At 43.8% G+C, this 27,038-nt stretch overlaps 3 protein-coding genes across 4 annotated transcripts in view; 1 reads left to right on the top strand and 2 right to left on the bottom strand.

Moving 5' to 3' along the window:
- The window catches only part of SMC1B (structural maintenance of chromosomes 1B), a 61,322-nt gene extending 52,685 nt beyond the window's left edge, over positions 1-8,637 (top strand). Inside the window, exons 21-26 of one of the 2 annotated variants that reach the window (XM_063308328.1) lie at positions 108-264; positions 936-1,090; positions 2,013-2,164; positions 4,310-4,379; positions 7,544-7,654; positions 7,789-8,637. In XM_063308328.1, coding sequence (XP_063164398.1) covers positions 108-264; positions 936-1,090; positions 2,013-2,164; positions 4,310-4,379; positions 7,544-7,654; positions 7,789-7,893 — 750 coding nt within the window. In that variant the 3' untranslated portion in view covers positions 7,894-8,637. Of the gene's footprint in view, positions 1-107; positions 265-935; positions 1,091-2,012; positions 2,165-4,309; positions 4,380-7,543 lie in introns of both variants that reach the window. The other variant, XM_063308327.1, reaches the window with a different exon arrangement.
- Positions 8,638-8,794: 157 nt separating this feature from the next.
- FAM118A (family with sequence similarity 118 member A) lies at positions 8,795-19,485 on the bottom strand. Its single transcript, XM_063308352.1, has 9 exons — positions 19,397-19,485; positions 18,230-18,302; positions 16,887-17,139; positions 14,624-14,845; positions 13,518-13,646; positions 12,359-12,644; positions 11,433-11,465; positions 10,986-11,069; positions 8,795-9,584 (listed from the first exon to the last, which is right to left on the bottom strand). The coding sequence occupies exons 2-9, from the start codon at positions 18,274-18,276 to the stop codon at positions 9,556-9,558; spliced, it is 1,083 nt and encodes a 360-aa protein (XP_063164422.1). The 5' UTR covers positions 18,277-18,302; positions 19,397-19,485; the 3' UTR covers positions 8,795-9,555.
- PRR5 (proline rich 5) overlaps positions 19,331-27,038 on the bottom strand; it is a 544,979-nt gene continuing 537,271 nt past the window's right edge. The window contains exon 11 of the transcript XR_010068301.1: positions 19,331-19,340. The gene's annotated coding sequence lies outside the window, so the exon portion shown is untranslated. The remainder of the gene's footprint in view (positions 19,341-27,038) is intronic.

The raw sequence follows: 27,038 nt of genomic DNA, 5'->3' as shown, positions 1-27,038 counted from the left end.
TCGTAGATCTACCCCGCTTACTCTTTACCTCTTGAGACTTCAGTCCTTAATGGTTCAGAAATATTTCTTGGTTGCTGTCATAACTAATTGTTTCATTTTACAATTAGGATTTGCAATCTGACAAAGAGATAGAGACTCACTTAGAAGAACTTCAGCAAGAAGTAGCATGTAAAGAAAATGTTTTGTTAAAAACAACGGCACCAAATCTGAAAGCACTGGAGAAGCTGCATATTGTTACAGGCAGATTCCAAGAATCTGTCAATGGTAATTCATGCTAAACCTTTTTTCATTAATTATTTGTGAGATTTAGGCATTCTTGTTTTGTAACACTTCACTTTGTTTTATCTCTCTAATTTGGACTTTTGCCAGTGAATCAGTTTTGGCTCTATTCAGTTTGACTTTGTATGTATGCGTCTATATTTATAAACACAGATCAGCATATTGTACTCTACACCTAAACCCTTGCATATTTGATGACTGCGAATGCTTCAAACAGATCAAGAGTAACAGCACAGTAAATTGTAATGCTGGCATGTGCAGTAGGACACAAATGGTCCACCTTATGACTTTTTGTTATTTCCAACTGTGTTCAGCAGCAGTATTATTGTAGTACTGTTAAATGAAGAGAATAGTTACAGTAAATAATATATTCTTTTCAGAGAAATAGTTATTTTGAAGGAAGGACAAAAAAAAAATCAGAACCAAGTATTGCCACTCAAGGTTTATTTTTACTTCTTTTCTTCCATGAAAAAGACAAATATGGCCTACAAGTTGAAATAGAATGTATGTTTAAATTGTGGAGGACTGTATGGCACGTATTTCTTTCTAATAACGGTTATTATTGTGTTCGCTGATAACTTAAGGGGAGGTAATATATTTAATAATACGAATTCTAATACTTAACGCTGCGTTCTGTTCCATTTATTCTTCCATAGCATTTGAAGCCCGTAGGAAGGAAGCCAGATTATGTAGGCAAGAATTTGAAAAAGTGAAAAAAAAGAGATATGAGCGATTCAGCCAGTGTTTTGAGCATGTGTCAGTCGCTATTGATCAGATCTACAAGAAACTTTGTAGAAACAACAGTGCTCAGGTTAGTATTTCATTAGTATTAACTAAAAATAGAAACTTGACAATACATCACCATTAAGAATTGTTGATATTAATTTGTTTACATATGCCATTTCCACGCTCTGCAGTGTACATCAAAGTTGCTAAACTGAGACATAAGCAATAAAATGTAATTACAGAATGAGACACTGAATAAAGGTTAAACAGTTACATGAAACAGAGAGAGGTCTTAACACTTTAAAACATGAAGACCTCAAAATCCATTAAAAGGTTCCTAAGAGGTCCCTTAAAATCTGGAAAAATGCAAAAGAAAGGAAGAGGCCCCACAGCCCTGGGAAGAAGAGCAGGTGAGCTTGGAGAGGGAAGGCGCTGCACCACGGAGTGCTGTCCTCCAGAGAGGCTTTTCTCTTAGATGCTGCTTGGGGGGGGGGCACTTCGAAGGGTCACTTCTGGCCACATCAAGGTATGGATAGGTGTATATGGGGGGAGGCAAACTAACTAATGACTAGCACATTCACCCCAGAATATAGTTTTAAAAATATATATTATGATCCTGGGTCCTCAGAAAGCATATCATCTATCCAGTGCAGGTCGAATCCCTTTTTATCTTATCTCGCTTAAGCTTCAGGTCACTTGCCATTCTGATAGCAGACAAACAGCTTTTGTGAGTTCAGATGGAGAGATAAAATTAGGTATCCTCAGAGTTCTGGTGGCACCAAACCCCAAACGTCAGGTATCTCCTGGTGGAATTATCTATATGTTAAATAGTTTAGAGAACTATCTACCACCTGAGGAACACAAGATTACAACCAGGTGTGAAGTAGCAGTCCAGCCACCTTTTGAAACACTCCCTGCCCCCCTGGCAAAGAACAGGGGTCATCATAAAACTGAGCTTAACACCCTCCACTTCTGAACTGAATGAAGAAATGTTGTGGATGTTGTAGGCCTTTCTTAGTCCAGAGAATCCTGAGGAGCCTTACTTGGGAGGCATCGGCTATAACTGCGTCGCTCCTGGGAAGCGATTTATGCCAATGGACAACCTCTCAGGAGGAGAGAAGTCTGTGGCAGCCCTGGCACTTGTGTTTGCGATGCACAGGTAACAAACTGAGTCTTGCTACTGTTTCTGGAAAAGGAAGGTAAGGTGACAGGTATCTTTTCTTCTCACTACTCCAATCGGTCGTGCCTGCTCAAAGTTGCAAACTTCATGTTTTGTAGAAGGCAGGGATGTTCACACCAAGAACTCCCAACAGAAAGGGGTATTTCTATGGGGGCACATTTTTCCCCACTGGCAAGAATGAGCAACTTTGAATAAACTTAAGGCAAAATAAAATCTCCTCTCCACCCCCGTAATTGAGATTTTTTTTTTCCATCAGGGGGTTAAATGGCAAAAGTTGCTCATCTAAGGATAGCATTTATGCCACACACCTGTCAACTAAAACTTTTGTATATAAGCCTGGATCACCTTCTGATTTTGATTATAACTATATTTTTAGGAGGGATATTCCTATTGATAACTGGGTACATCAATAGATTGATGTTGCCCCCTAGAATTAATGATCATATACTAATCCATGCAGTTTTGCCAAGCATCTATGAAATAAATCAGGATTATTTTCAATAAGCCCATAAAAATTAACAAGACCTAAGTCAAAGTCAAAAATCCTCAGATTAATAATAATAAAATGCCCACAAGGATCAATATATCCTTGTATTATTAACCTCTTTCCTAACAACATAATTCCTGCTGCGTTAGTACTATTACCACTGATACATGAAATACCTGACGGTCTAATTTCAGACAAAACAGATGTTTCATCATTTCTGAGATGAGATTCTTATAAAAATATAAAATCAGCTTTATATCTATATATTATTTTAAATATCTTTCTGCTTTTAAGAGTATTTTGCATACCTTTCACATTTCAACTCAATATCCTTAATCCTGACATACAAAAACGTGAAATGTAGTACGTACATAGAAATCATAGAAAATAAGGTGCCTCAAAAGCAGTGAATAGGACCATTATAGATATGTGGATGAGTACTATATGGCCCCTAAGGGACGCGGTGGCGCTGCGGGTTAAACCGCTGAGCTGCCGATCGGAAGGTCGGCGGTTCGAAACCGCGCGGCGGGGTGAGCTCCCGTTGCTCGTCCCAGCTCCTGCACACCAAGCAGTTCGAAAACATGCAAATGTGAGTAGATTAATTGGTACTGCTTCGGCGGGAAGGTAACGGCGTTCCGTGAGTCATGACCCGGAAGTGTCCTATGGACAACGCCGGCTCCAAGGCTTTGAAACGGAGATGAGCACCGCCCCCTAGAGTCGGACACGACTGGACTTTACGTCAAGGGAAACCTTTACCTTTACCTTTTACTATATGGCCCCAAAGCATTATTACAAAAATAATCCAACCAGCGATGAAAGTAGATATACCTAAAATTAAAAATATATAACAAAAATACTTAAAAGGAAATCAAAGCAACAAAAACAAATGAAAACTACTTTCACAGAGAACAAGTTCACCACCTTCCTCCTGCCCACTGTGCTTAATGAAATTAAAATAAACATTTAGGACAAGACCCAGCAGAGGGTAATGCAGACCAACCAAAAACAAAACATGGAAACCTTACCCAAGAAAAAACGGGCATTTCAAAATGGTGATAATCAGTCACTGAGCAATAACAGAGGCCGGTGCTGCATCAGGATCCATAAAGTGCTTACTCTCATTAGTGCTGGACAGATAGAAAATTCCGAGAAATAAGAAAAATATGTATTTCTTTAGCCAAGGCCCGAGCCAAAGAAAATTCCTTCCTCAGAGATCAGGAAAGATCTGGGTCTTGTCTTCTTTAAATTTCAGTGAAGAGGTTTCACATGCCTTTCTCAAACCACATCCCAAACTGCAACCCTCAGAAATGTGACAATAATCGGAGGAAATCTTCAGACTGGTTCTAACTCTCTCCACGTCATTGATTTCCAAATCCAATTCGGGGGATAATGAGAGTAACTCTTGAAAACATTTTTCCAAAAACTCAGGCAAAGTAAGCCGTCATTATCTGTGGGTAGACCACATGTTTTTAAGTATCTATGAGTCAGCTCTCCTTGTACTGTAATCGGGGCTTTTTCATGCTCATCTCTGTCCTTTACTTGCTTTTGAATTATAAATCTGGCAGCCTTCAGCCTTCAGTTCGTGGGACCACTCATTAATTTTAAAAAATCCGTTTGTGTTCACTTTGTTCTTTCAGTTTTAGGCCTGCTCCCTTTTTTGTCTTAGATGAAGTTGATGCAGCGCTAGATAACACAAACATTGGAAAAGTAAGTCACCCAGTTCTCTAATTATTGTATTTATCTCCAACTTGTATTTTGTGTAACTCAAGATGGGGTATATAATGCTCCTGCCTCCTATTTTCCCCATAGCAACAACTCTTTGAGGTAGTTTGGGACGAGAGAGAGGCCCAAAGTTACCCAGCTGGCTTTCATGCCTGAGGCAGGATTAGAACTGTCAGCCCCACCAGGTAGACCAGACCAGGAAATTAGCTCCACTAAGGGCTAAAACTATTTTATTCGTTATAATAACAGACACTTGCAAGTATGATTGTGCACTGTACCTCCTCTCCCGCTTATACGCCTGTGACGTAGGGAGGTATCTGTCTGAGCCTCTTCCGCATACTGTATTTTCTGTCTGTTGTGGAGTTAAGGTATGTCTTAGTACTGGAGCGTGCCTGTTTCCATCAAGGTCATCTTCCTTACTCTCTACAAGAGCTCATGGTCTCTTGGTTTCTAGTCCAGCCCCGTAACCTCTACACTAAACTGCTTCAAGAGAAATTAATTTTTTTTATCAGAGAAACTCTATTTGATTCAGAACTTTAAAATAGAACTAAGCTTATTGTACGTTAAAGGGTCGCTTTTTAATACAGAACTGTTTTTAGGCCAATATTCGAACATCTGTTTTTTGATTTAAAAAAAATTACATCTGTGTTGTAAAGTATAAGTCTAAAGTATTTTTCTTACGTTTTCAAAGACACTTTCTGCAATTTTTCTGTTTTCTGAGCCTTCTATTCCAATATTTTATATTATTATTATTATTTATTATCATTATCATTTCCATTTCAATTTCAGTTTTTATACCAGCATGATCAGCACTGACTCCAGGGAGTTTATATCAATGAAAACATAAAACACGTAGTAAACCAAGAAGGGAAATCCAAATTTAAAATAAAGCGCATGCTTATAAACCCAATGATGACAATCCTCACTCCCCAAGGGGCACCCTTGGGAGAGCTAGCCTGACCTTGAGAGGGAGGCCCTTCTAGCACGTGGGGTCCACAGCTGAGAAACACTGCCCAGGAGGCCCCACCCCTTCCCCGCATGGGCCCAGGAGGCCATCAGAATAAGTTGATGGGGTTTCACAGGTGGTCCCAAGAACGTGGCAGTGTGTTACTCCAGGTGCAGGAAGCGAAGAGAGAGCGATTTGAAACGTCAGACATTAGAAGCAGAACCGCTTTGGGGGGGGCGGGTGTCAAAGAAGAGAGTCCTAAGGAATGTCATACAAAGGAAGGGTACTGGAGACTCCATGAGCAGGATGCTAAACTACACTGGAGGGCAATAAAAAGAGTGGAAGAGAAACTTGACTGCAATCTCTGCAATGATCTGCTGAGCCCAGGAACAGGGAGATGCAGACATTTCCTCTGGTGGAAGAACAGGTTCAGTTTGGGGGGTGGGGTGGTATCAAACCCTCAGCTTCTCTGCTGTGGGGTGCCACAGAGCTTGACGCTCTCCCTGCTCCATGAAACCACTCAACAAAATCATCCATTGGCATGGCAGGTTTCGTCAGTGTGCCCGTTTACATCATGCCCCTGACTGAATCAGTGGTGCTATGAAAGTACAGGTAATCTTTGCTTAACAACCACAATTGGGACCAGCAACTCCATTGCTGAGCAACACGGTTGTGTAAGCAAGACATCACATGACCGTGATGGACTTACGACCTCACTTCCGCCATGGTTGTGAAGCGAGACATCGTGTGACCGTGACTTGCGATTTTACTGCCAGATTCTCCATTGACTCTGCTTGTCAGAAGCCAGCTGTGGATCATGCAAATTGTGACCACGGAATGCGGCAATGGTTGCAAATTGTTAAGTTGTTAAGTAAATTGCTGGTTGTTAAGTACCCAAATCTCGGTCATGTGACTCTGTGATGGTTGTAAGTGTGAGGACCAGTCATAAAGTTGCTTTTCCAGTGCCGTTGTAACTTAAAATGGTCACTAAACAGGGCAGTCATTAAGCAAGGACTACTTTTACTGTCCAGGGCCCTGGAGACTGTCTGGGTCTGAATGGGAAGGAACAGGTTGAGACAATCCTGACAAAAGGAGTGATTTTGGGTTGGAAGGCATAGTGATTCCAGTGAGATTCCTTCAAAAGAGTTGCGCTCCCCCAGGCGAAGTTGGTTCACAATCTGGGGGTCCTCTTGGACTCACAATTCTTGCTTGAGGAGTAAGCAGCAGCTGCAGCCCAAAGGGCTTTTTCACAGCTCCCTCTTGTTTGCCAGCTGTGACCTTTCCTGGAACAGGAGGTGCTGCCACTGGCACTCAGGCCTTCGTCACCTCTTGATTTGACTACTGTCAATTCATGCTCCATGGGGCTGTCCTTGAAGAGCATTCAGAAGCTACAGCTGGGCCAGAATGCAGCCGCTCGAGTAGTTATGGTGCCCCTCAAGGCACCCATGTAAAGCCTTTACTTTGAGAGCTGCACTAATTGCCACTTGGCTGCCAGGTGCAATTCAAGTAGCTGGTTATCAGCTTAAAGCCCTGCATGATTCAGGGCTTGGGTTAAGTTTATTCTGTTCTGTTCTATTCTGCTCTGCTCTGCTCCTTCCCCCAGTTCCTTCTGCCCTCCAGTAACATCTAGCACGGTGGGCTCTCCATGTCCCCTCAGTCGGACTGCAGGCCTTCTCAATTGCTCTCCCCCCTGCCCCCAAATTTGACAGCTCCCTTCCTCCCGACCTTCAGGAAATGAGTAAAAACTTGGCTGCTCCTATAACTATCCCTCCTGAGGAGGAATTGCTTTATTCTGAATATGTCTCGCAGTTTAATGTTGTTAGAATGCATAATCTTGTTTTTAAATTCAATTTTTTAAATCTCAGGAGATTTATATGGCACTCAGAGTTACCTTGCAAAGAAATAAATTTCAATAACATAGAAATAACAGTTCTTTTTATCGTGGTGCATTCTTCCTCTTCTCTAAATTTAACACACTCAAACCATAAATATAGAAACAGTAAGTTTAAATATATAATCTCTCCATTTTCACATAGTGCATTGTCAGCTGGTACAGACCTCTTATACAGTAATGAGAATTTGATTTGATCTTTTCCAGCAACTTATTTACCAGTTCTATAAAATAAATTTCTATCTGAATCATACTGTATTTCATGTAACTCTAGCAATTCTCACAGCCATCTTTTTTTTTCCCTCCAAAAAGGTATCAAGCTTTATTAGGCAGCAGTCAGAAGAAAGGTTTCAGATTATAGTTATTTCTCTGAAGGAAGAATTCTATTCTAAAGCAGATGCTTTAATTGGAGTCTGCCCTCAAGTAAGTAGTGCCTTTCCCCAACTTATTTCAGGGAAGAAAAAGAAACACATCCCAATGATTTTGAAAACTAAATATCTGTCCCTGTATCGTTACAGTAAGATGATCTCTGCTCAGTCTCTCTCTTCCCTTTTCAGCAAGATGACTTTATGTTTAGTCAGATACTGATCCTGGACCTGACCCGATATCCAGACTCTGAGGAGAATGAAAGGCAGAAATGGAAGAAGAGCTCTGTGCTTTAGTAATGCCTGCTAGCTTTACTACATAACATTTTATGGTTCTAGATCAGGTCATAGGATCACTGTTGCAATCGGTTTAAATGTAGTTACTAAAGCACTTACTTGAGTTTAAAACAACACCCTTAAATATTTAATGTGAAACTGGTTGACATTCTTCATTATGTCATCCAAATACACTTTTTCTGGCTGGAGGTTGATTGTTCATATCTGCAGTACCTGAGATCCAAACTGGAAATTCAAAGCAGAGGAATAGAGTAGCACTCCATCTTGCAACAAAAACAGAAAAAGGGGGGGATTGAAGAAAATACGGCTATCCATTCCATTTTCCTTCTTGTAGCTTTGCCATTATCCTGAAAGACCCTAAATACATATTCCAAACAGCAACGCACACAGAACTCCATCAGAGACACTGACAGTATGGAAAGCTACCGTGCTTTGGTGGCTTCTCTGCATTGGCTCTGTCTTTTAGCCATGCATTTTCCGTTTGATCAGGGCTTTGGGCTGGGATTAGAAACATCTGTATGTATGTTAGGTCATGACTGCCTGGCATTCTAGTCGCTAACCTTGCCAATTTGGGGGCATTTCAAGCGAATGCTAATCTAGTTCAGATGAACTTCTATAGATGGTGTGGCATTGTACTCACTGGAGAGTTGAATTAATAGTTCTTGATCTAAAATGAAGTTTGTATACCATATGCGCTTGTATTTGAAGTTCATTAAATAAAACTATTCAGTTCTAGCGTTTTTCATGCCAAGTTTCCTATCTGCTATGAGTCTTTTCTATATGGAGGGCTAAACTTTTATTGCAAGTGGAGTGAAATTTACCATCTAATTTCATATTAACATAAATAAGCTTCATTTTACCTTAATAGGACCCTTTTTATTAGATGACACTGAGAAACATCTTTCATGCTGTCTTTGATTTCAGCTGTGCTTTATAACAGTTTGTCAACTTTCTCAATCATTCATTTCTTCAGATCTAATAGATGTACAACAGAACATCTGTCTCTGAATTATGTATGAATTTATTTACTCAAAGAAATTAAGTGCACATATTGTTTCACAGCTTTTTGTAAGTTCTTGAAGAAAACAAAATTTGAACAAGATGTGAAACAATATGTGCACTTAATTTCTTCACATTTGAATATACTGTGTGTGTGTGTGTATAATGTATAAATCTTGTTACATTAACACTTAGCCACTGATCTTTTGCAATTGCCTGCATGAGAACTCCCAGTCCTATGCCAGGAAAATTCAAAGGTCCTGGTCACGTTTTTGCCGAGGCACATGGAACGCTGTACTTAGGTTTCGTTCCCCTTTCCTCTCACACGGTGTCACACAGCCCTTCAGGGGGAGAAAAGGGGCTTCCTGTGCTTAACTCACACTGCATGGATTGAAACAAGATGAGGGGGAGTCAAAAGTTAAAAACCAAATGCTGTTTTGGAGGCCATACCTCTCTCTTTCCCAAGACATCATCCCTGAGATACTTAGAAATCTGATCTTCCCCAAGAACACCTCTGAAATTTGAATTGTTGTTTATGACATTTGTAAGGATCTCCCCCTCCCAAGCAGACTTCATAAGAAGTCCACACCTCTCCATTCTTTGACTCTCAACAGATGCAAATGGCCAGAGTGGGGCTGTTTCCCAAGGACTGGTCTGATACGGTCACAGAAGGACATCATCTTCAGCAGGACCTGTTTAAAACAATATTAAAGTCAGTTTTGTCAGTATCGGCCCAGAAGATTCAAAATACTTTATCATGGATGACCACAGGAGAGAGGAGTGCCCTCAGCCAAGCCAAGCCAAATTTAGGGTTGCTCTGCGGTGCCCAAGTGAGTTAGGTGTGCAGGGCTCAAAACTCCTTCCATCACCGCCTTGCAAGTACCTTCTACTGCAATGGGATAAGGAACTTCTGACGCTCGAAAGCGTCTCCTCCCCTCAGTGGTGGCCCTCGGCTCGGCCTTCTACCCAGCGCACTGTCCTCTCTCCATACAGAGCGAGGCACGAAGCGATCGACACCACTCATGATTTACAGAGGGAGAAAAGACATCACTTGCAAAATGACCCCAAAGCTGAACAGAACAACCAGGTCAACATTATGCCACAAGATCTAAAAAGTTAATCAGACTCTGCCAAAAGACAATAATTCACTTTCAAAGCTACTTATATATATTTTTAAAAATGTGTCCATTCCTTGTATAGGTCACTGTTCTGGCTGTTCCTGATGGGACATGCCCAGAAGATGGTGTGGAGGGATCTGCTCGTTCATGGTCTAGGTTACTGACCTGTGATGACCCCTAGAGCTCCCCCTTGTCTCCAATGTGGATAGTTTAACATTTACACGAAACTGCAGGGGGAGTCGTTTAGGCTGGGAACGCCCAGCTCAGCTGTTCCCTATCTGGTAAATATACAAATAAACATCGGACCCATCACGTGCCAAGCCCTGACCGCATTGCACAGACAGCTAAATCACTTTATATGTCTCACCATTATTAGTGACCCCTGTTGGGATAATTGCTAGTGTGAGAAATGTTAATGAACCCTGGGCAGAGGCGATACAACCCTTGAGGAAGCCTCACATGTGCAACAAAGAACATAATGCAATCATCCTCACAGCTAAATGTGGACAAGACAAAGGAGTAAAGTGTGAGCCACCTTGCCTTTGTAAAAGTAAACTCGGAGGAGATCTTTCAAAATGCATACAGGTGCCTTTCTGGCTGCCCAGTACATCAAGGCCATCCATGTGCCGGAAGATGCAACCTGCAAGGCAGGAGGTGCAGGGCCACAACTGATGCAGCGTATATGGGCACAGAAAAGGTGGGCCTTCAGTCATGATGCTGCTCCTGCCATCCTGCAGATTTTAACCCCACCAGCCGCATGGAGCCCCTTGAAGAATAGCCCCTGACAGTTTTTTTTTGTCCTCCTAATTTATTTTAAGTGAGATCTAGCAAATCAAGCAATGAATTAAAATCATGAACTTCACACTGTTGTGGCTTTTCTCCAGCTCCACATTGACAAGACAGATGGCGCGGGCATCCTTCCCAACTGTATTATGTGTCTTCTTCAAAATAAAAGGAATTGGCAGGGATAATTACCGTCCTTAGGGTGCCTTGCCTTCTTGGCCCGGTTGTTCCCGCTCTCCCCTAATCTTCTCTTTGTGCAATCCGCACATGAGGGCCCTGCAAGAAGAAGTGTTACTGTACTGATGACATATGTGCAATAACATTAACAACCTCTGTGAAAACGGTGGCATCATTTTCACTCTGGTTCTACTGAGACGGGTTTCTTCTAACTACAAGGGGTGGCACAGAGGCTCAAGAGTCACAGGAAAACACCTGTCACCAAATTGTGATTTTTTACAAAGAAGAAAGCCAGTACAATGTTAACAAAACTTAATTTTAATTGGAATTAAATATGTCTTTTACTCAAGGTGAAATTAAATTTGTTATAGCCGCCCTTTCCAGTGATTGTCCAGCTAATGCCAGGAGATCACCACCATCTGAAATTTAAAGAAATACAGTATGTGGAAGGCTATACTTTACCCCAAATTGTTGTGCTGTCCACCCTGTCTGCATCTGGAAAGAAAGAAGAAAATTAAGCAACGAACTAACCTAGATACTATTGTTTAAAATTAAACATGCCTGCATGTAAGCTTTTAAATTTAACAGCAAACCATACACGGATCTTGTGTTTTCGGTTTCGTTAATGGCTTCTGTTGTATCATTGTAACGTTTCCCATAGCAAAGGAAAGCACAGAAGAGACACTCTTGGGACAACAGAATGCAATTAGGAGAGCTATTAAATCATAATATTTCTCCTCTGGGGTCAGTCCATCTGTCCATCCACCCATCTATCCATCCATCCATTCAAACGTAACTGGCAAGTAAGAGAAAGGTGGATATAGGCATTAAAGAATTAAGGGACGGCTCTAATTCAACCAGAATTGGAATCCTGTCCACTTCCTCCATTTAAACAAAATGCCAGTGTTTACCTACACGCTTTGTAAATAATGTGCTGTAACGTATAGTTTGACCACAGGACAAAATTATGGGGCAACAGAGAGATTTCTGTGTATTCTAACCACAGATTAGCTGGTTTGGTGTGTTTTATGTTGAATCAGAGCAGGGGTGTCCACAAGGTATGGTAAAAAAAATCAAGATGGCGGCAGCAAGAGTGTAATCAAAGCTTTGCCCATGATGTGCGTTGTACCCCTTGGGTCTTCACTTCAAAATTGGGCATCTATATTATGGATATAGCTGAAAAACTCACGTCTCAGATGATGATTGTCAAAGACATTAAATGGAGCAGCTGCACAGATACATGGCATCCTTATTTTATATGCACATAAGGAATTTGTATCTCTGCAATCTCCAATTTTTCAACTAACATTTAAATTAAAGGCTAAAACATTTTTTAAAGGGCTACAGATGTGCAGAACCAGTAACCAGGAGATCTTTTCATACAACACCTGGACTTCTTTGTTTGCAGATCTGTGTGGTGAGATCCTGGAGATACACTGGGAAATGTCCAAAGCAATCCCCATAGGATACGGCTTTTATGCCATGCGCAAGCATATCCGCCTGCAGTTTAAAAAACTGGTCTTCGTTTTCTTTGCGCACCAACATGTAATGTTCTAGCTCCACTTTGTTTTTAACTGTGTAGAGAAAGAGAGCTTGAAAGATTTGATCACGCAGGGTCTCCCCACAGCCCACGAACAGAAAAGATTTCCGCTGGTATAGGTTCTGTAGTGCTTCCTGTTAAAAGAAAAAGCAGTTATTAAATAAAACGTGGCATTGTAAGGCAGAGAGGAGAAATCTATGGCACCTAAATGTTTAAAAAAATGCTGCCCATGATTCAGAATTGCTATGTTTTAGGTCCTTTCTCCATCCCGCTCTGGGACTATGCCAAAAACTGGTTAAGTGTGGGCTAGTGGCATTTTGTGGAGTTATTACAAGGTTGTGGGTAACCCATCCTTTTGCACATTTACGCCTCTGAAATTTTGTAGCACAGTCCAACATCTACTCTCAGTACGTTCAGCAGCATCCTTGGGGGAGAGGTCAAAAAAGTCAAGATGGTGATCAAAGCTCTGTCCCTTTGTATTTTTAGAGGCTGTGACTGTACCACCACCTTGACTTTTTTTCACGCCATCCCCCTTTGTGGATGCTGCTGAGTCTACGCACACTCTGAGATACCTGTTAGTGCCAAGAACGGCTTGGATCCTGACCTCATTTGAAGTGAGTTGGTAAAGCGCATGAAAGAACCTTGGGCTGGGGAGACCTTAGCACGGATCTCTCTTCTGAGTTAAGGAGCTCGGGGACTGCCCTTTGAGGAATCTTTTTTTCCAACCCTGACTTATCTTACAGGAAGCTGTCAAAACAAGGATCCGTGTCAGCCCCAAACACTTATCTCATTGTAGGAATATGTCACACCACAGCTGTAGCGAACACAAAGCTTTAACTCAGTTATCCTGGCGCAGCTTAGCTGTGCCTGAAGTGAATCATCATCCCAGGAAAGGACACACAAGGGCCATCTGTCAGCCGTATCCAATTCTCTGGGTACTTTTGAGGCACTGCTGATCGGCCGTGTGGCTCGACAAAAAGGCTGGTCCAGCCTTTGGATCCACATACCATCACTTCAGGGTCCTGAGTCACTTCCCGATATCCAGAGGGATCCAACACCATTCCACAGGGATCAGTGTACAAACCGTGAATATGAAGGACGCCGTATCTGAGGCGTCCTTTCGCCCACTGGAGAACCTGAGGAGAGACCATTTGTTCAGTAACACAACCTGCGGAAAGAGACCAGGCTCCCACAGTACCAGTGATTTATTCATTTTGATGGCAGCGCAACTATGTTCCTGCTTGCTTGCTTCATATAAAATCATCTGGTAAAAACCACGATGTTGTCATGTATTTCATGGCATCCTCACACAAAGGTCACAATTTGTGTGATGGTGATATGGCCCTCAGGATGACCTCCCAACTCCTCATTGTGGATGCCCAGACAGTAGATTGCAACATTTAGGCTAGTGTTTCTCAACCTCTGCAACTTTTAAGATGTGTGGACTAGAACTCCCAGAATTCCCCAGCCAGCCATGCTGGGAGTTGTAGTCCACACACCTTAAAAGTTGCAGAGGTTGAGAAACACTGCTTTAGGCTATACACTGTCTGAATAAACAGCACTTTTCTTTAGCGTCTTGTTGATGCTACCTAACTCAACCATCTCCAAGGCTTGTGTCTTCTTCTCTAGCTGCTTAAAATTAAGATTTTTAAACAGACTTGTAACCAATGATATTAAAGGGGCATTTAAAAAAACAACTACTATACAGTTATTCAGCAAACGGCACACCTTAAAACAGAAAGAACACCTTTTATCTAAAGAAGATTGTATAATGAAGAATGCATCTCCTTCAAAGAATGTAGGGGGGAAAAGCCTATTGTGAAGCACATAGCCTATTTTCTTCCATTTCAGTTCTACCAAAACACGCAGGGAGCCCACAGGGTACCATCAAAAAAGTAAAAATGGCATCCCAGCCATGATGGTGTGATGCACATTAAAACACGCAGAGATTTGATCCCACCATTGTGGCCTCCATCTTGACCTTCTAACATTCTACCACTTTTCTCCCGCTGCTCATTATCCATTTCGATAAAACCTGAGAGATGCAGGCCACCTTTCACGTTTTCTAACAGGAAAGGGCAGCTCCCAGCTGTATTTATTGATCACATCATACCTTGTCTTTATCTTTCAAGTCAAGTGATTCCATAGGTTTATGCTGCTGTTGCCCAAAGATTTCAAGCAAGTTGTCATAATTGGTGGTGAGCACCATTGTGCCCCGTTCCATGAGTTGGAGGATGGACAGGAGAACAGCAGGATGCTGGATGTGTTGGTCCAGGTTGTCAAACACCTCCATTAAACAGTCCTGGAAAAAGTTGGGTTTGGCGTCTCCCGTGCGCTGTGGGGGAAACAGAACAGCTACAGGGAGGTGGAAGGATGTACATCTTAGAAGACTTGGAGGATGTCTGGAACTGCAAAACATGGGGCATAAAGTACCTGCAGGGCTCCTCACTCCTCTTCAGTCCATCTTATCCCCTGAAATTTTCAGCAGGCAATTCTGATTTTTTTCCCTTGATGGGCCAAGATTATGGAAAATAACGCCATTAAGACAGAGACTGGTCTCTGGGTTCTGGGTTCTGGGATGAAGCGTTTCATATTTGTTAATTAAGAGGAGGTGAAGAAATTATGGAATTGTTTATACTTGTGTTGAGGGTGGGAAGTCGCTTTCTTAAGGGGGGGATCTTTTTACTTTTTTGCACTTTTTTCTTTCTTTTTCTTTTTGTAGTTTGTATTATTTTTTATTGTTGTTTCTAAAACTCCTAATAAAATTATTTTTTATAATAATTTGAGACACAGTCTGTTCCCCCATTATTCTATTTTAGGAGCGAACTGAAAATATTTATTTTTAGAGGGTTCTTGGAGAGTATTTTCTGCTAGTGATTTTTAATGGTTTCTTAGACTGCATTTTAATCACCTGCTAGACTCGAATTGATGGATGGAATAATTGCAGATGTCTGTAAGCCATCTAGAACCAGAAAATGGAAATTGACAGCATGTGAGTGGTTTTGTTTCAATAAGAAAAGGCTGCAATCCTGTGCAAATTTTAAACTGCGACTTGTCCAGAGCTCCATTTCCTCTCTTGGCTGCCTTTCTAGAATAAGGCTGTCCCCACAACTGGGTATGGATCACACCGTGAATCTATCGCACAATAATTACAGGTAGGCAAGTGGAGGGAAAGGAAGAGGCATCAAAAGTGGGCCTCTTATGACACTGAACATATTTCTGGGGGCAGGAGATAGCACCCCCCTTGCAGAACTGCTCTTGCCGGCTGGCCAAGCTCAGGACAGAAGAAAGCCTTGTTCACCCAAAGGTAAAACCACTGCCTTCCTAGCTAGGTATATTGGGTCAAGCCATTGCTTGTACTAGGATCTGTAGGCATAATGGGCTGTGGGAATGACCTTGGGAGACAGGAGGAAGAGCCGCAGCCAAAACAACAGTCAGACAAGAGATATCGGAGTCCAACTGAGGGACTGGGGTGGAGGAAGCGTCTCTGAAGGGAGCCTCCCTAGTTCAAAAAATAAATAATCTTTACTTTTAACCACTCTACTCAAAAGAGATAACAGACATACCAGGACAAGATTGCATATTAGTTGTTTCTTTGCTATTTATCTATTTTCATACCTCTCCCTGGAGTTGAGCTCAACTCCTAGTCATTATAAGGATTAGTCTATACGGTTTTCATGCTGAGCTCTATGGAAGCAGTTTGCCATAGTCTAGTCTAGCCTACAGCTCTGGGATTTCCTGATGGTCTCCCGTTCAAATACTGAAATGGGCTGCGAGAAGAACCTTGGGAGACCGGAGGAAGAGCTGCAGCGAAGGCAATGGTCAGACAAGCGATATCTCAGCCCACAGAAGAAATGGGGGCAGAGAAAGCATCTCCGAAGGCCCCCCCCCCCAGGTTCTCTGGAAAGAAATGGAAACTCATCTCATGGGACCTGGGAAGTGGGCCTTCTCTGTGGTGATGTGATGGGCTGCAGAAGAACCTTGGGAGCCAGGAGGAAGAGCTGCAGCCTAGACAACGGTCAGATAAGGGCAGTCCGAGTCCAAAGGAGGGGGTGGGTGGAGAAAGCGTCTCTGAAGGGGCCCTCCCTGGGTCTCTGGAAAGCAAAGGAGGGGAGGGGGGGCACTTTCAGACTTGCATGATTCTGTTCCTGCAACCTTACAATAAAGGTAGTGTTAGTACTCGTGGCTTTGGCCTCCTGTCTGGACTACCTCGAAGGTCTCTTGGTAGGTTAGGCCATATCAGGACAAAAAGGATGCCAGGGACCACCATACAGTGCTAGACTGGAAAGCCTGGCCAGGGATATGAGTCCACCCGCATCTTCACTTTCAAAGCAGGAATAACATCCATTTCAGATCCTTGTATGAGAAACACTCACCGGGGACATCTTTCGGATTAAGTCGTGCGCAACCACAAGCAAATCTCGGTCTTTGGACACTTTTTGGCGGAAGTCCGCCACGTCTCTGGGATGCAGCACCTCCAGCTGGTCAGCCACTTCGATGACAGCTTCAATGCAGCTCCGCCAGGAACACAGAGCTGGGATGCCTGGCGCCACAGCAGCACTCACCCCGGTTCCGATTACTAGCAGGAGTTCCTGGGGTGGCTTCCGTATAAGGCTTTTCAAAAATTTCCTAAAGAGCAGAAGTCCACTAAAACTCTGTTTTGGATCACAACTGCTGGGTCCCTAGAGCAGTCTTTCTCAACCCGGGGAACTTGAAGATGGGTGAACTTCAACTTCCAGAACTCCCCAGCCAGCCATGCTGGATGGGGAATTCTGGGAGTTGAACTCCACCCATCTTCAAGTTGCCAGATTGAGAAACACTGCTCTAGACAGTCACTTAATTGTTTCATAGACTAAAAATATCTAGTCTCCTTACAGGAACAGGAACGGTCATTGCAAAATAATTATGAGGTTCTGGAAATGGGAATCTTTTAATTAACAATGAAAATGACTTTTGGGACTAACAAAGCCACCCAGAGCTGTCAGGGGTTGGGTGGGATACAAGGATGGAAGGATGGATGGATGGATGGATGGATGGATGGATGGAAGGAAGGAAGGAAGGAAGGAAGGAAGGAAGGAAGGAAGGAAGGAAGGAAGGAAGGAGAGATGGGGACAAACTTTGCTGGATAAACAAATACTTTGTAGATCTCCTGTTTTAATTCTACTCTGAGCTGAAAGGAGAAGAACAAAGATTACAGCACAGTAGCTTTACATGGCTGTAAAGTTGCCCTTGTTTTAATAAGCAAAGCGATTTTAGGGTCATCAGAGGGATAAAAAGGAGAGGTAAAGAATGGACACTGTCTTGAATTCTCTGGAAAAAGGACACTCTAGAAGCAAGATTTTAAAGATGCGGTATCTATATATTTGGGCACCACCCGATTTCTGCATTTGGGCCTAAGGAATATCCACCATTTGATGATTATGAGATGGCAACAATAGTGAGCCAAATAAGAGAGAACTGAAAGGTATTTTGTCTATCAAAGACACTCTATGAAATCATCAGTAATAATCTTCACATACAGGGGCTTCCCCAGGGGGGTCAAAAACATTAAGATGGTACCCTGCATGATCAAAGTCCTCCCCCACCAGCATCACATACAAAAAAGGGGCAGTGCTTCAACGGCGTGGTTGTCACCACCATCTTGACATTTTTGACACCCCCATCCCCAGATGCCCCTTTTTACGTATCATCAAGTTTAAGCGTTTGTTCATTCCTTTACCTTGACTTTTGCTCAATTTTATATGTCGTCTTTTCCAAAGGCTCCATTTTCTTTCTCCCCTTCCTGTATTGTCCTATGAGAGAAAGGATATTAATATATATATATATATAAATTTTTTCAAATTTCTATCACTGCCCATCTCTCCCAAAAAGGGGACTCTGGGCGGTTATTAATAGGCGCATCCTCCCTTCCTTGCTCCTGGCAGAAACAGCAAAAAAAGGAGGACGGGGGAGAGAAAAAAAGAGAAAAAAAGATAGGGAAGGATAGAGGTAGAACAGCTGTTCTGAGAAAGGAAGGAACAGAAGAAAAAAAGTCCAATTGAAATATTAGAAATAGGGTTACATTCACGAGACAATCACCCCCTTGCCATCAAAGTTTAACCTTTAGTGGAATCTGTATTTTTCAGCAAGGATACCCACAGCCCCTGCTTCCTTAATCCTCGCTCTCAGTCCACCGCTACTGGAAACAATTCTCCTCTTCCAGTCACACAATGGTAGCCATTTAATTTTTATAACCAAACCTTGCACAACGTTGCTGTAATGTCCTCTTTTCCTACCAGGAGATGTTGGCTGCAAAAGCCAGGAGAGCCACTAGATGGCAGCCAAAAGATACAGAAAACTTGGCCATCCTAGGATTTGCAGCCCAGCTAGCCCAGCTCGACCTCACAGTCCTCACACCTGGACCGCCCTCTGCACTCTGCACCGTTTGCTATAGAAAGGGCTGCTTTTGAAAAATGCTCGTTTGCACTTTTAGCTTGTGGACTTGTGGACAAGACCTACACCCCTCACTGATGTGAAAGTGATAGAGGAGTGGAGTCCTAAAAGTATAAAATACATAAAGGAAATTAAAATGAACGGGAACTTATGTAAAACGTGAAATAGCACTGAAATTAATTGGAATTATTTCTGGCTAAATAGACTTAAAACAATTACTTTTAGATGCTATTTGTTTTTGTCTTACTGCTGTTCTTTTCTTCCTTTTGTAACTCCCTAGCATGCTAACCGCACAAATCGATAACCAATTTTGGAACAGATTTCAGTGTTTTTCAGATACAAATCCGGTTTTTGCTCCAGGTCTAACCGCTAAACGCAGCACTCTCTTCTCAGTGTTACTAATGGCTAGGCTTAAAATGGTGGTGAGCTTTACCTGCTTCAACCTGTTACCTACCTTATAAGAAAAGGGAGCTGAGTTAACAACTTAAGGCAGAATGCGATGTTCCCTTTTGACCAACGAGAGCAGGCCACTCTGTCTCTGGCAAGGCTCCGGGAGCAGCAGTTCCAAGAACTAAGATGTCAAAGCAGAGAAAAAGGATGATGGGAATAATTCTTGAATTGAAACAGAAGCTGGGTTCCTACACTGGATTTAAGTCGGCTTTCGTTTGTTTGGCTTTGGCTGAGCATGATGAAGTCTGTAAACCAGGGTTTCTCAACCCAGGTTCTGCAACAGGTCCCTAGGGGTTCCCTGGGAGATCAGGATTTATTTAAAAAATTATTTCGAATTTGGGCAACTTCACATTAAAGAGGTAAGTTTCATTTGTTATTTTTAATTTAAGAACACTGTTCATGCATAGATACAGGCCCACGCATGAAACAAAAGTAATAATTTTGTAACTTCCGGCCTCTGTTGGAGCCTGACTGTGCCGGGGTTCCCAAGGCCTGCAAAATATTTCAAGGGTTCCTCCAGGGTCAAAAGGTTAAGAAAGGCCTGGCAAACCAAGGTTTACAGCTGAGTAGGGGTGTCCCAGGAGTATGGTCAAACAGTCAGGATGGCCTATTTGCTGAGCTGTCTGCTCAGGCTAGAAGAGGAAAGTCCCAGAATCCTTGTCAGTTTCACCTGGTTACCAAAAAAAAGGTGGGTCCCTCTTTTTCCTGCCCCATCAGGGACCCTGTCGAAAGGCGGTGGGTGGAGAGGAGGGGGCGACCATGCCAAGCGCGGAGTGCTTGGAGGTGGGGTGTGTCTCCAGTGAAATGAGGTGGGAACGGCACAGCCCGGCTGCTTCTGAGCTGGCTGAGGAAAGGTCTGGCAGAGGAGGATGCCTTGGCACAGGGTGGCAGCCACCTTCTTCGGCCCCCTGCAGATGCCCCTGCTTGCTGGCGGGTTGGGGGGCCTGGAGGAAGAGCCCCAGAGAGACGGGGAGGGTCCGCGCTGGCGCTGGGGCTCGGCCAGGCAGAAGGGGGCGCGGGCAGCTGGGCAGACCCGCCCCAAGGCCCCCGGGGAGCGCCCAACCTCTCCTCCCTTGGGCTCCTCCTGGGGTTCTTAGCGGAGGGGTCTGGGCCCGTCCTGGGGTACCGTCAGCCAAGGGTCCCACCGGCGCCTGTCTCCCCGCAGCGGGGCCAGGACCGACTCGCGGCGGGCGAGGGGCGAAGCAGCCGAAGAGCCCCGAGGCAGGGCCGGGCGGCCGGGCTTTCCCCTGCGGGCCGGGAGGGGGCGCGGGGGGCGGGGGTCCGGTCCTCCCTCCCGGGCCCGCCTGCCCGCCTGCGCCGCGGGGCTCGCCCGCTTTCCCCGAGCCGCCGGGCCGCCGCCCGCCTCCCTCTTCCGCTCCGCCGCCGCCCGGGCGCCCGCCGGGCACCCGCCTGGGCAGGGACTCGGCCAAAGGGCTCTCCCCGCGCCCGCCCGGCCGGGAAGCCGCGACGCTGCCCTCGCCCGCCTCGCCGCCCGCCGCCCGCGAAGGTCTCCGGAGCGCCCGGCTCGGCCGCCGGGGAGAGAGGGAGGCAGGGCGGAGCGCAGCCGGGCCCGGCCCGGGGCAGCCTGCCAGCCCGGCCCAGCCGGCTCCGCCTTGCGGGATGGGCGCGGCGGGCGCCCGGGCGGAGCGAGCCCGGTGGGCATCCCCGGAGTGCGGACAGCGCAGCCTCCCTGGCGGAGACGCCGAAGCGAAGCGAAGCGAAGCGAAGCGAAGCGCGTGGCGCCCCCCGGCAAACGAAGCCTCTCCCGCCGAGCTCAGCCGCCGGTCGTCCGTGCGCGGAGACGCCCGGCGGCTTTGCGCCTGCCTCGTCGCTGTGGCCTTCTGCCAAGATAGGGACTCCGCAGCGATCTCCTGGTGGTCTCCCATCGATGAACTGGCCAGGTCCGACCCTGCTTTGGATGGAAAGCCCCCGATTGTGGGCTGTACTGAGAAGTCTGACAAGGATGCTAGAGGAAGGCCAGAATCCCTACTGGTGCCAACAAAACAGCATGGGCAATGAGTCCCCAAAAGTTTTATGGACCCCCGGGAAGTCTTTCAGAAAGTTAAGCAGGGTGAGAGGGGGTTAGTGCTGGGAGACCACTGAGAAATCTCAGGTCTTTGTTGGTTTGGTTTTTAATACTGGTTTTCTGTTTTTAGATTTTTTTCCCTACCTTTATTATTTTTAATGTTTGTTTTGGCTTTTAAGAAGTTTTTAAACAATTACTTTTAGTTTACTTTAACTGTCTTCTTTTTAAACGTACTTAGCTTATTATAGAATAGTTTTATAGTTCACATATATATTTGTTATTAACAGGTGATGCTTTTTAACAAAAAATTAATGTTGATAAAATTCAGTGAATAATAATATTAAACTGAAACAGTTGAAGGAAAATAAAAGGAAGAATAAAAAAAACCAAACAATATTTAGTAAGAAAATACCAGCTTGATATGAGAAAGATAAAAAAGCTTTGGAAATTGTCACATAGCAAATTGTCAAACAGCAATATCCATAATAATAATAATAATAATAATAATGCAATAATTGTAGTAATTGTTGGATGTAACTCCTGGATTGTACAATATAGGCAGTATTAACTATTTAGGACAAACCAGAAATGATTTTATCCAAGCCTGAATGAAGAAAAGAACCACACTGAAAAATAATGAGGGAAGATCACAACCATGGGCAGAAGAAGTAGAAGATGAACTGAATGGGAGGCACATGGAAGACCTGAGAACACCACAATTAGTGGAGAAAAGGGCCAAATGGTTAAAAATTGGACAGCCCCTGGAATGGATGAACTACAGCTAGTCCTCACTTAACAACTATTCCTTTAGTGATAGTTTGGACTTACAACAGTGCTGAAAAAAATCGACTTACAACCAGTACTCACACTTATGACCGTTGCAATGTCCCTGTGGTCACAGGATTACAGTTTGGATGCTTAGCAACCAGTTCACATTTATGACTGTCACAGAGTCCCCTGGTCCTGTGATCGCCATTTTCGACCTTTCCGGCCAGCTTCTGGTGAGCAAAATCAGTGGGGAACCATGTGATTCACTTAATGACCACATGGTTTGCTTAACGCTGTGATGATTCACTTAACGACCACCACAAAAAAGGACATAAAATCAAGTCGGATTCACTTAATGACCACTTTGCTTAGTAACCAAATTTCTAGTCCCAATTGTGGTCATTAAGTGAGGACTACCTGTACATGGGTTTTGGCTCAAATGCTTAAGTGGTTTACATACTAAATGGCTAGCTGAGCCCTTGAACGCCCTATTGCAAAGAGGAGAAATAAGCGACTGGATTACAGCTGGTAAGATTGATCTCTTTGTAAAGGATTATGGACAGGGTACTATACCAAATCAGACAACATAATTTGTCTTTAAACTTTTGGCCAGTATAGTAGCAGATGCCAGACAAGATCATCTGGAAACCAGCAACCTGTCACCAGCTGAACAGAAAGGAAATAGACAGAAAAACAAGAGGCGTTGAAGGTCAGCTTCTGACTGATAAAATGGTTTTGGAAAATTGCAAAAGAAGATGGGGAAATCTGGACATTCTTTGGACCGACTCTAAGAAGGCATCAGACTCATTATCACGCAGCTGGATTGCACAATGCTTGGTCGGGAAGGACTGGAGGGAGCGATAGCATCAAGAACTTTGCTTCAGCATGGATAATGTTGAACTTTGCGGAAAACACAGCGGATAACAAATGGTGAACAAACTGGCCAAGGTAGCATCAGCAGAGGAATATTTCAGGGAGATTCCCTCTCACCATTAGTATTCATAACATCACTGATTCCATAATCAATAATTTTGAATAAAACATGCCATGGATAGCAGACATAAGAACCTCAATTAAGTTTTCTCACCTCCTGTATACGGATGACCTGCAACTATATGGAAAGTCACAGTTAGAAATTGAATCACTATTCCCTGCGGTCAAAATTTATAGCAATGACATTGCATGGATTTTCAGCTAGGTAAGCATGCATTGATGGGCAGAAGGAATAACCTTGAGGAACAGGAGGAAGAGCTGCAACCAAGGCCATGGGCAGATAAAAGAAATCTGAGTCCGGGGCAGAACTGCAATTTGGGGAAGTGTCTCAGACAGGACCCTCCCTAGTTCTCAGGAAGATAAAGGGAGGGAGGGGGGAAGTGCATTCAGATTTGCAAGATTCTGTTACTATAACCCAATAATGAAAGTAATAGTATTTAAGACTTTGGTGTTCAAGTTTGGTCTGCTTTGGAAGACTGACAGTGCATTATTAATAGTAAACAAAGGAGACTTGATTAAAAGTGATGGAAGCGAAATGCCAGATGGAAACAAATTAAGGAATCTTGCACCAGGGGATAGTTACAAATACAAACAGTGACAAGCACCCTATAAGCAAATAACATTAGACACATGGAAGTCAAAGCCAGTGTAACCCAGGAACATAGAAGAAGGGTAAGAAAAGTCCTGAAACACAAGCTTAATGGTGGAAGTGCTATTAAATACTATTAACTAGGCTATGCTACTTCTTTGATTGATTGATTGATTGATTGATTGATTGATTGATTGATTGATTGAGGGCCTTCAAGTAGTTGTTGACTCCCAGCGACCACATAGATAGGTTTTCTCCATGAGGATCTGTCCCTAACCTGGTCCTTCAGGTCTTCCAATGGTGCCCCCATCACCACTGTAACCGAGTCCCTCCACCTTGCAGCTGGTCGCCCTCTTCTTCTCTCTCCTTCCCCCTTTCCCAGCATTAGAGCCTTGTTCAGATTGCTGGGTCTTCGCATCACGTGTCCAAAGTAAGAGAAAAAGACAATTTCTTTTTCTCCCAATGCTCAGAATTTCCGCTTCTCGCTTCCTTTGTCATCATGTCCATTCTTACAGGAGTAAAATTGTTTATTTTATTTATTTTCTTCAGCTAACATGGCTGCCCATCTCACAGAATCTTCTTGGAGTTGGACAGCCTTAACAAATCCAATAAATAAACAAACACAGACACCGGGCAGCTTACAACATTTAAAAACAAAATAAAACATAATGTGGAACACAGCAAGACACGCAGCAGCTGAGGAACCAAAGGTGTAACATGCGCACACCAAGGTAGATTCCTAACTGTCCGTGCTACTGCATTCTGCACCAGCTGCAGCTTCCAGATGCCCTTCAAGGGCAGCCCCATGCGCTGAGCATTGTAGTAATCCACCCAGGTGGCGACTAAGGTGTGAGTGACCCTGAGCATGGCCTCCTGGTCTGGAAAAGGACTCAACTGGCACGCCAGGTGAAGCCACGTAGAAGCAATTATTCTTCCTTATGGCTCACATAAATAACCTCTCCTCCCTTTCCTGGAAGTCTTTCAACCCAACCGATCAGTCCACCATTTATACTAATAATAAGCCAACCTTAAGTTAATCAAGTCAACTCAAGTAGCTATGGGCAGTTAGTTTTAGCTCCAATGATATCACATGCATGATGGCATCATTACCCCATGATGTCACTTGCCTTCCCTGTGGATGTCCCTGTCCAGGGACGTAATGGGAGGTCAAAAAAGTCAGTCAACAGCACAATTGACACCCCACCTTTTTAAATGTGTGTCACATTGCACAGTCACAGCTCCCCTCTGGCCTTTGGGGACTACCTTGCTTATATTCGGTGATTCTCTTCTAGGATCAAGTAAGGCTTTTGGTAGAAAAACAAAGGGACAAGTCCCAGCGAAGGCTGATTATGGCATGATGGGAGGACCCCACCCCATTCCCCCTTTTGCTCTTCTGTGCACAGAAGATTGGAGAAAAGGGTCAGAATCAGGCCAGCGCCTGTCTTCCAGCAGGACATTGAGGCTTACCGCACAGCTGTTGTCACAAATAGTGGAAACTCTCCTGTTTTCTTTCCATCCTTTTTTTTTTCTCTCTCTCTCTCTATTGGGGATTTCACCCTGAGGTTCCTCTAGGTGGCATGATGCGCCAATGGAAAGGGAATGAATGCACAGCCAGAATCAAGCAAAATATCTGGCGTTGTTATTAGTAGGGGTCCATGGGGGGAATCCAAATGGGAGCTATAACCGTGCAGTTGAACCCCATTCTGGATTTACATGCATCCAGGCCCTCTGATGAGAGTACTGTATTTCCAGCCACTAATCATTGTGGGCGGAGACCCATGTTAGTCTACAGTGGCAAAAAATCAGAAAGCCTGTGTTCCCAAGCCACCTCTCCCTTCTGATGTCACTGTCTGCATCTGAGGAAGGGAGCTACTGCTTAGGAAAGCTTCTGCCTTTTAATAAACTTTATTCGGTGGAAAAGGTGCAGCCAGACTCCTGTGTTTTTGCAACCACAAATCAGTCTCCCACGCTTAGCCGCACAGCACTATCCTTCTGAGGGATGACCGGGTTAATTCTTTTCCTGTGACAGTTTTCTGATTCAGTTGACCTATTGGCTGCCCCAGGGCTGAAACACACCTAAAGCTCTTGAGGGAATGGATTTTAATGGTGAAAATGTCAGGGTGAGAAGACTGAAGGACGGATTACTCAGGCTTAGGGGCCACGTCAATCACAACCAACTCTAAGCTGTGTATGCTCAACTTCAGATACTAAGCAATGTGCACGAGAACACCACGAATCCCTTCACTCCTACATTTCTGTAATATAATATACCTCTCATCTCTCTGGAATAAGTTGCATCAGGAATAAAAATGGTCCTTCTTGGTTTGAACTCAGTTCCTGGAGACTATGGAGAAACACCAAGGTTGTTTTCTTGGAATTTTTTCGAGGGAGTTTCCTCAACTTTGTAGTCTAGTCTACCGCTTGTGGATTTTCTGGTGGTCTCCCATCCAAGTTCTAACTGGTTCCAATGTGGATTAGCTTTCTTCCAGCTGAAGTTAGCCAGAAGCAGCCACTCATTACGACAGTATTAGAGGCAAAGATGCGGTTTAGGAAAAGACCCTGCCACAAGAGGGAAGTGGAAGAAGAGGGAATGCTAGGATACCATCGCATGATTTTATTCAGTATAACCAACCCTTGGGAGGGGACAAAATTAGGAATTATTCTATAAAATGTAGAACAGCAATATGGAAGTAAGACTCACCATCTAGCATTCCTGTTCCCCAAATATTTAATGCTGTTCCCTTATTTTGAAATTACACAGCACCTAAAGATGGAGATCGAAGGCGTTCTGGTCCCAGTCTTTGCATCTCCACTCCCCCAGCATGATGGTTAAACCCGACTACTTCCCCGTCACAGTACTGCAATTTTTTGTCAAATAAATTGCTAAACAGCATCGGCTAAAAGAAAAATAATTAAAAATATATTTGTAGCAGGGCGAGAAGTCATAAACACAGACTCAAACAGTTTTTCACTTCTTTAATTCAGGCATCAGAGTAACAGTCACCCTCCTTTCCCAATAATTTTGTACAATGTGAAGTTTGAGCATTTTGCCTTCTATGTGAGAACATCTGGAAATTTGTTCCAGAGGACAGGCAGCAGCCTTTCTCAACCTTGGCAACTTTGGGATGGGTGGACTTCAACTCCCCAAATTCCCCAGCCAGCATGGAATTCTGGGAGTTGAAGTCCACACGTATTAAAATTGCCAAGGTTGAGGAACACTGACCTGGAGGCTCTTCCATCCCCAACCAAATATTTCTAAATACCAAAGAT

Source organism: Candoia aspera, chromosome 7 (genome assembly GCF_035149785.1).
Source record: "Candoia aspera isolate rCanAsp1 chromosome 7, rCanAsp1.hap2, whole genome shotgun sequence".
NCBI lineage: Eukaryota > Metazoa > Chordata > Lepidosauria > Squamata > Boidae > Candoia > Candoia aspera.
This window is presented reverse-complemented; position numbering and strand designations above follow the sequence as displayed.

Excerpts from the sequence above, each read along its gene's own strand:
- FAM118A (XM_063308352.1), bottom strand. The coding sequence starts at position 18,276 with ATGGAGCCTTTGGAAAAGACGACATATAAAATTGAGCAAAAGTCAAG. Across the intron at positions 14,846-16,886 it reads TAATCCGAAAGATGTCCCCG|CGCACGGGAGACGCCAAACC; the intron begins GTGAGTGTTTCT and ends TTTCCCCCACAG. Across the intron at positions 9,585-10,985 it reads GGCAAGGCACCCTAAGGACG|GTCCTGCTGAAGATGATGTC; the intron begins GTAATTATCCCT and ends TGTTTTAAACAG.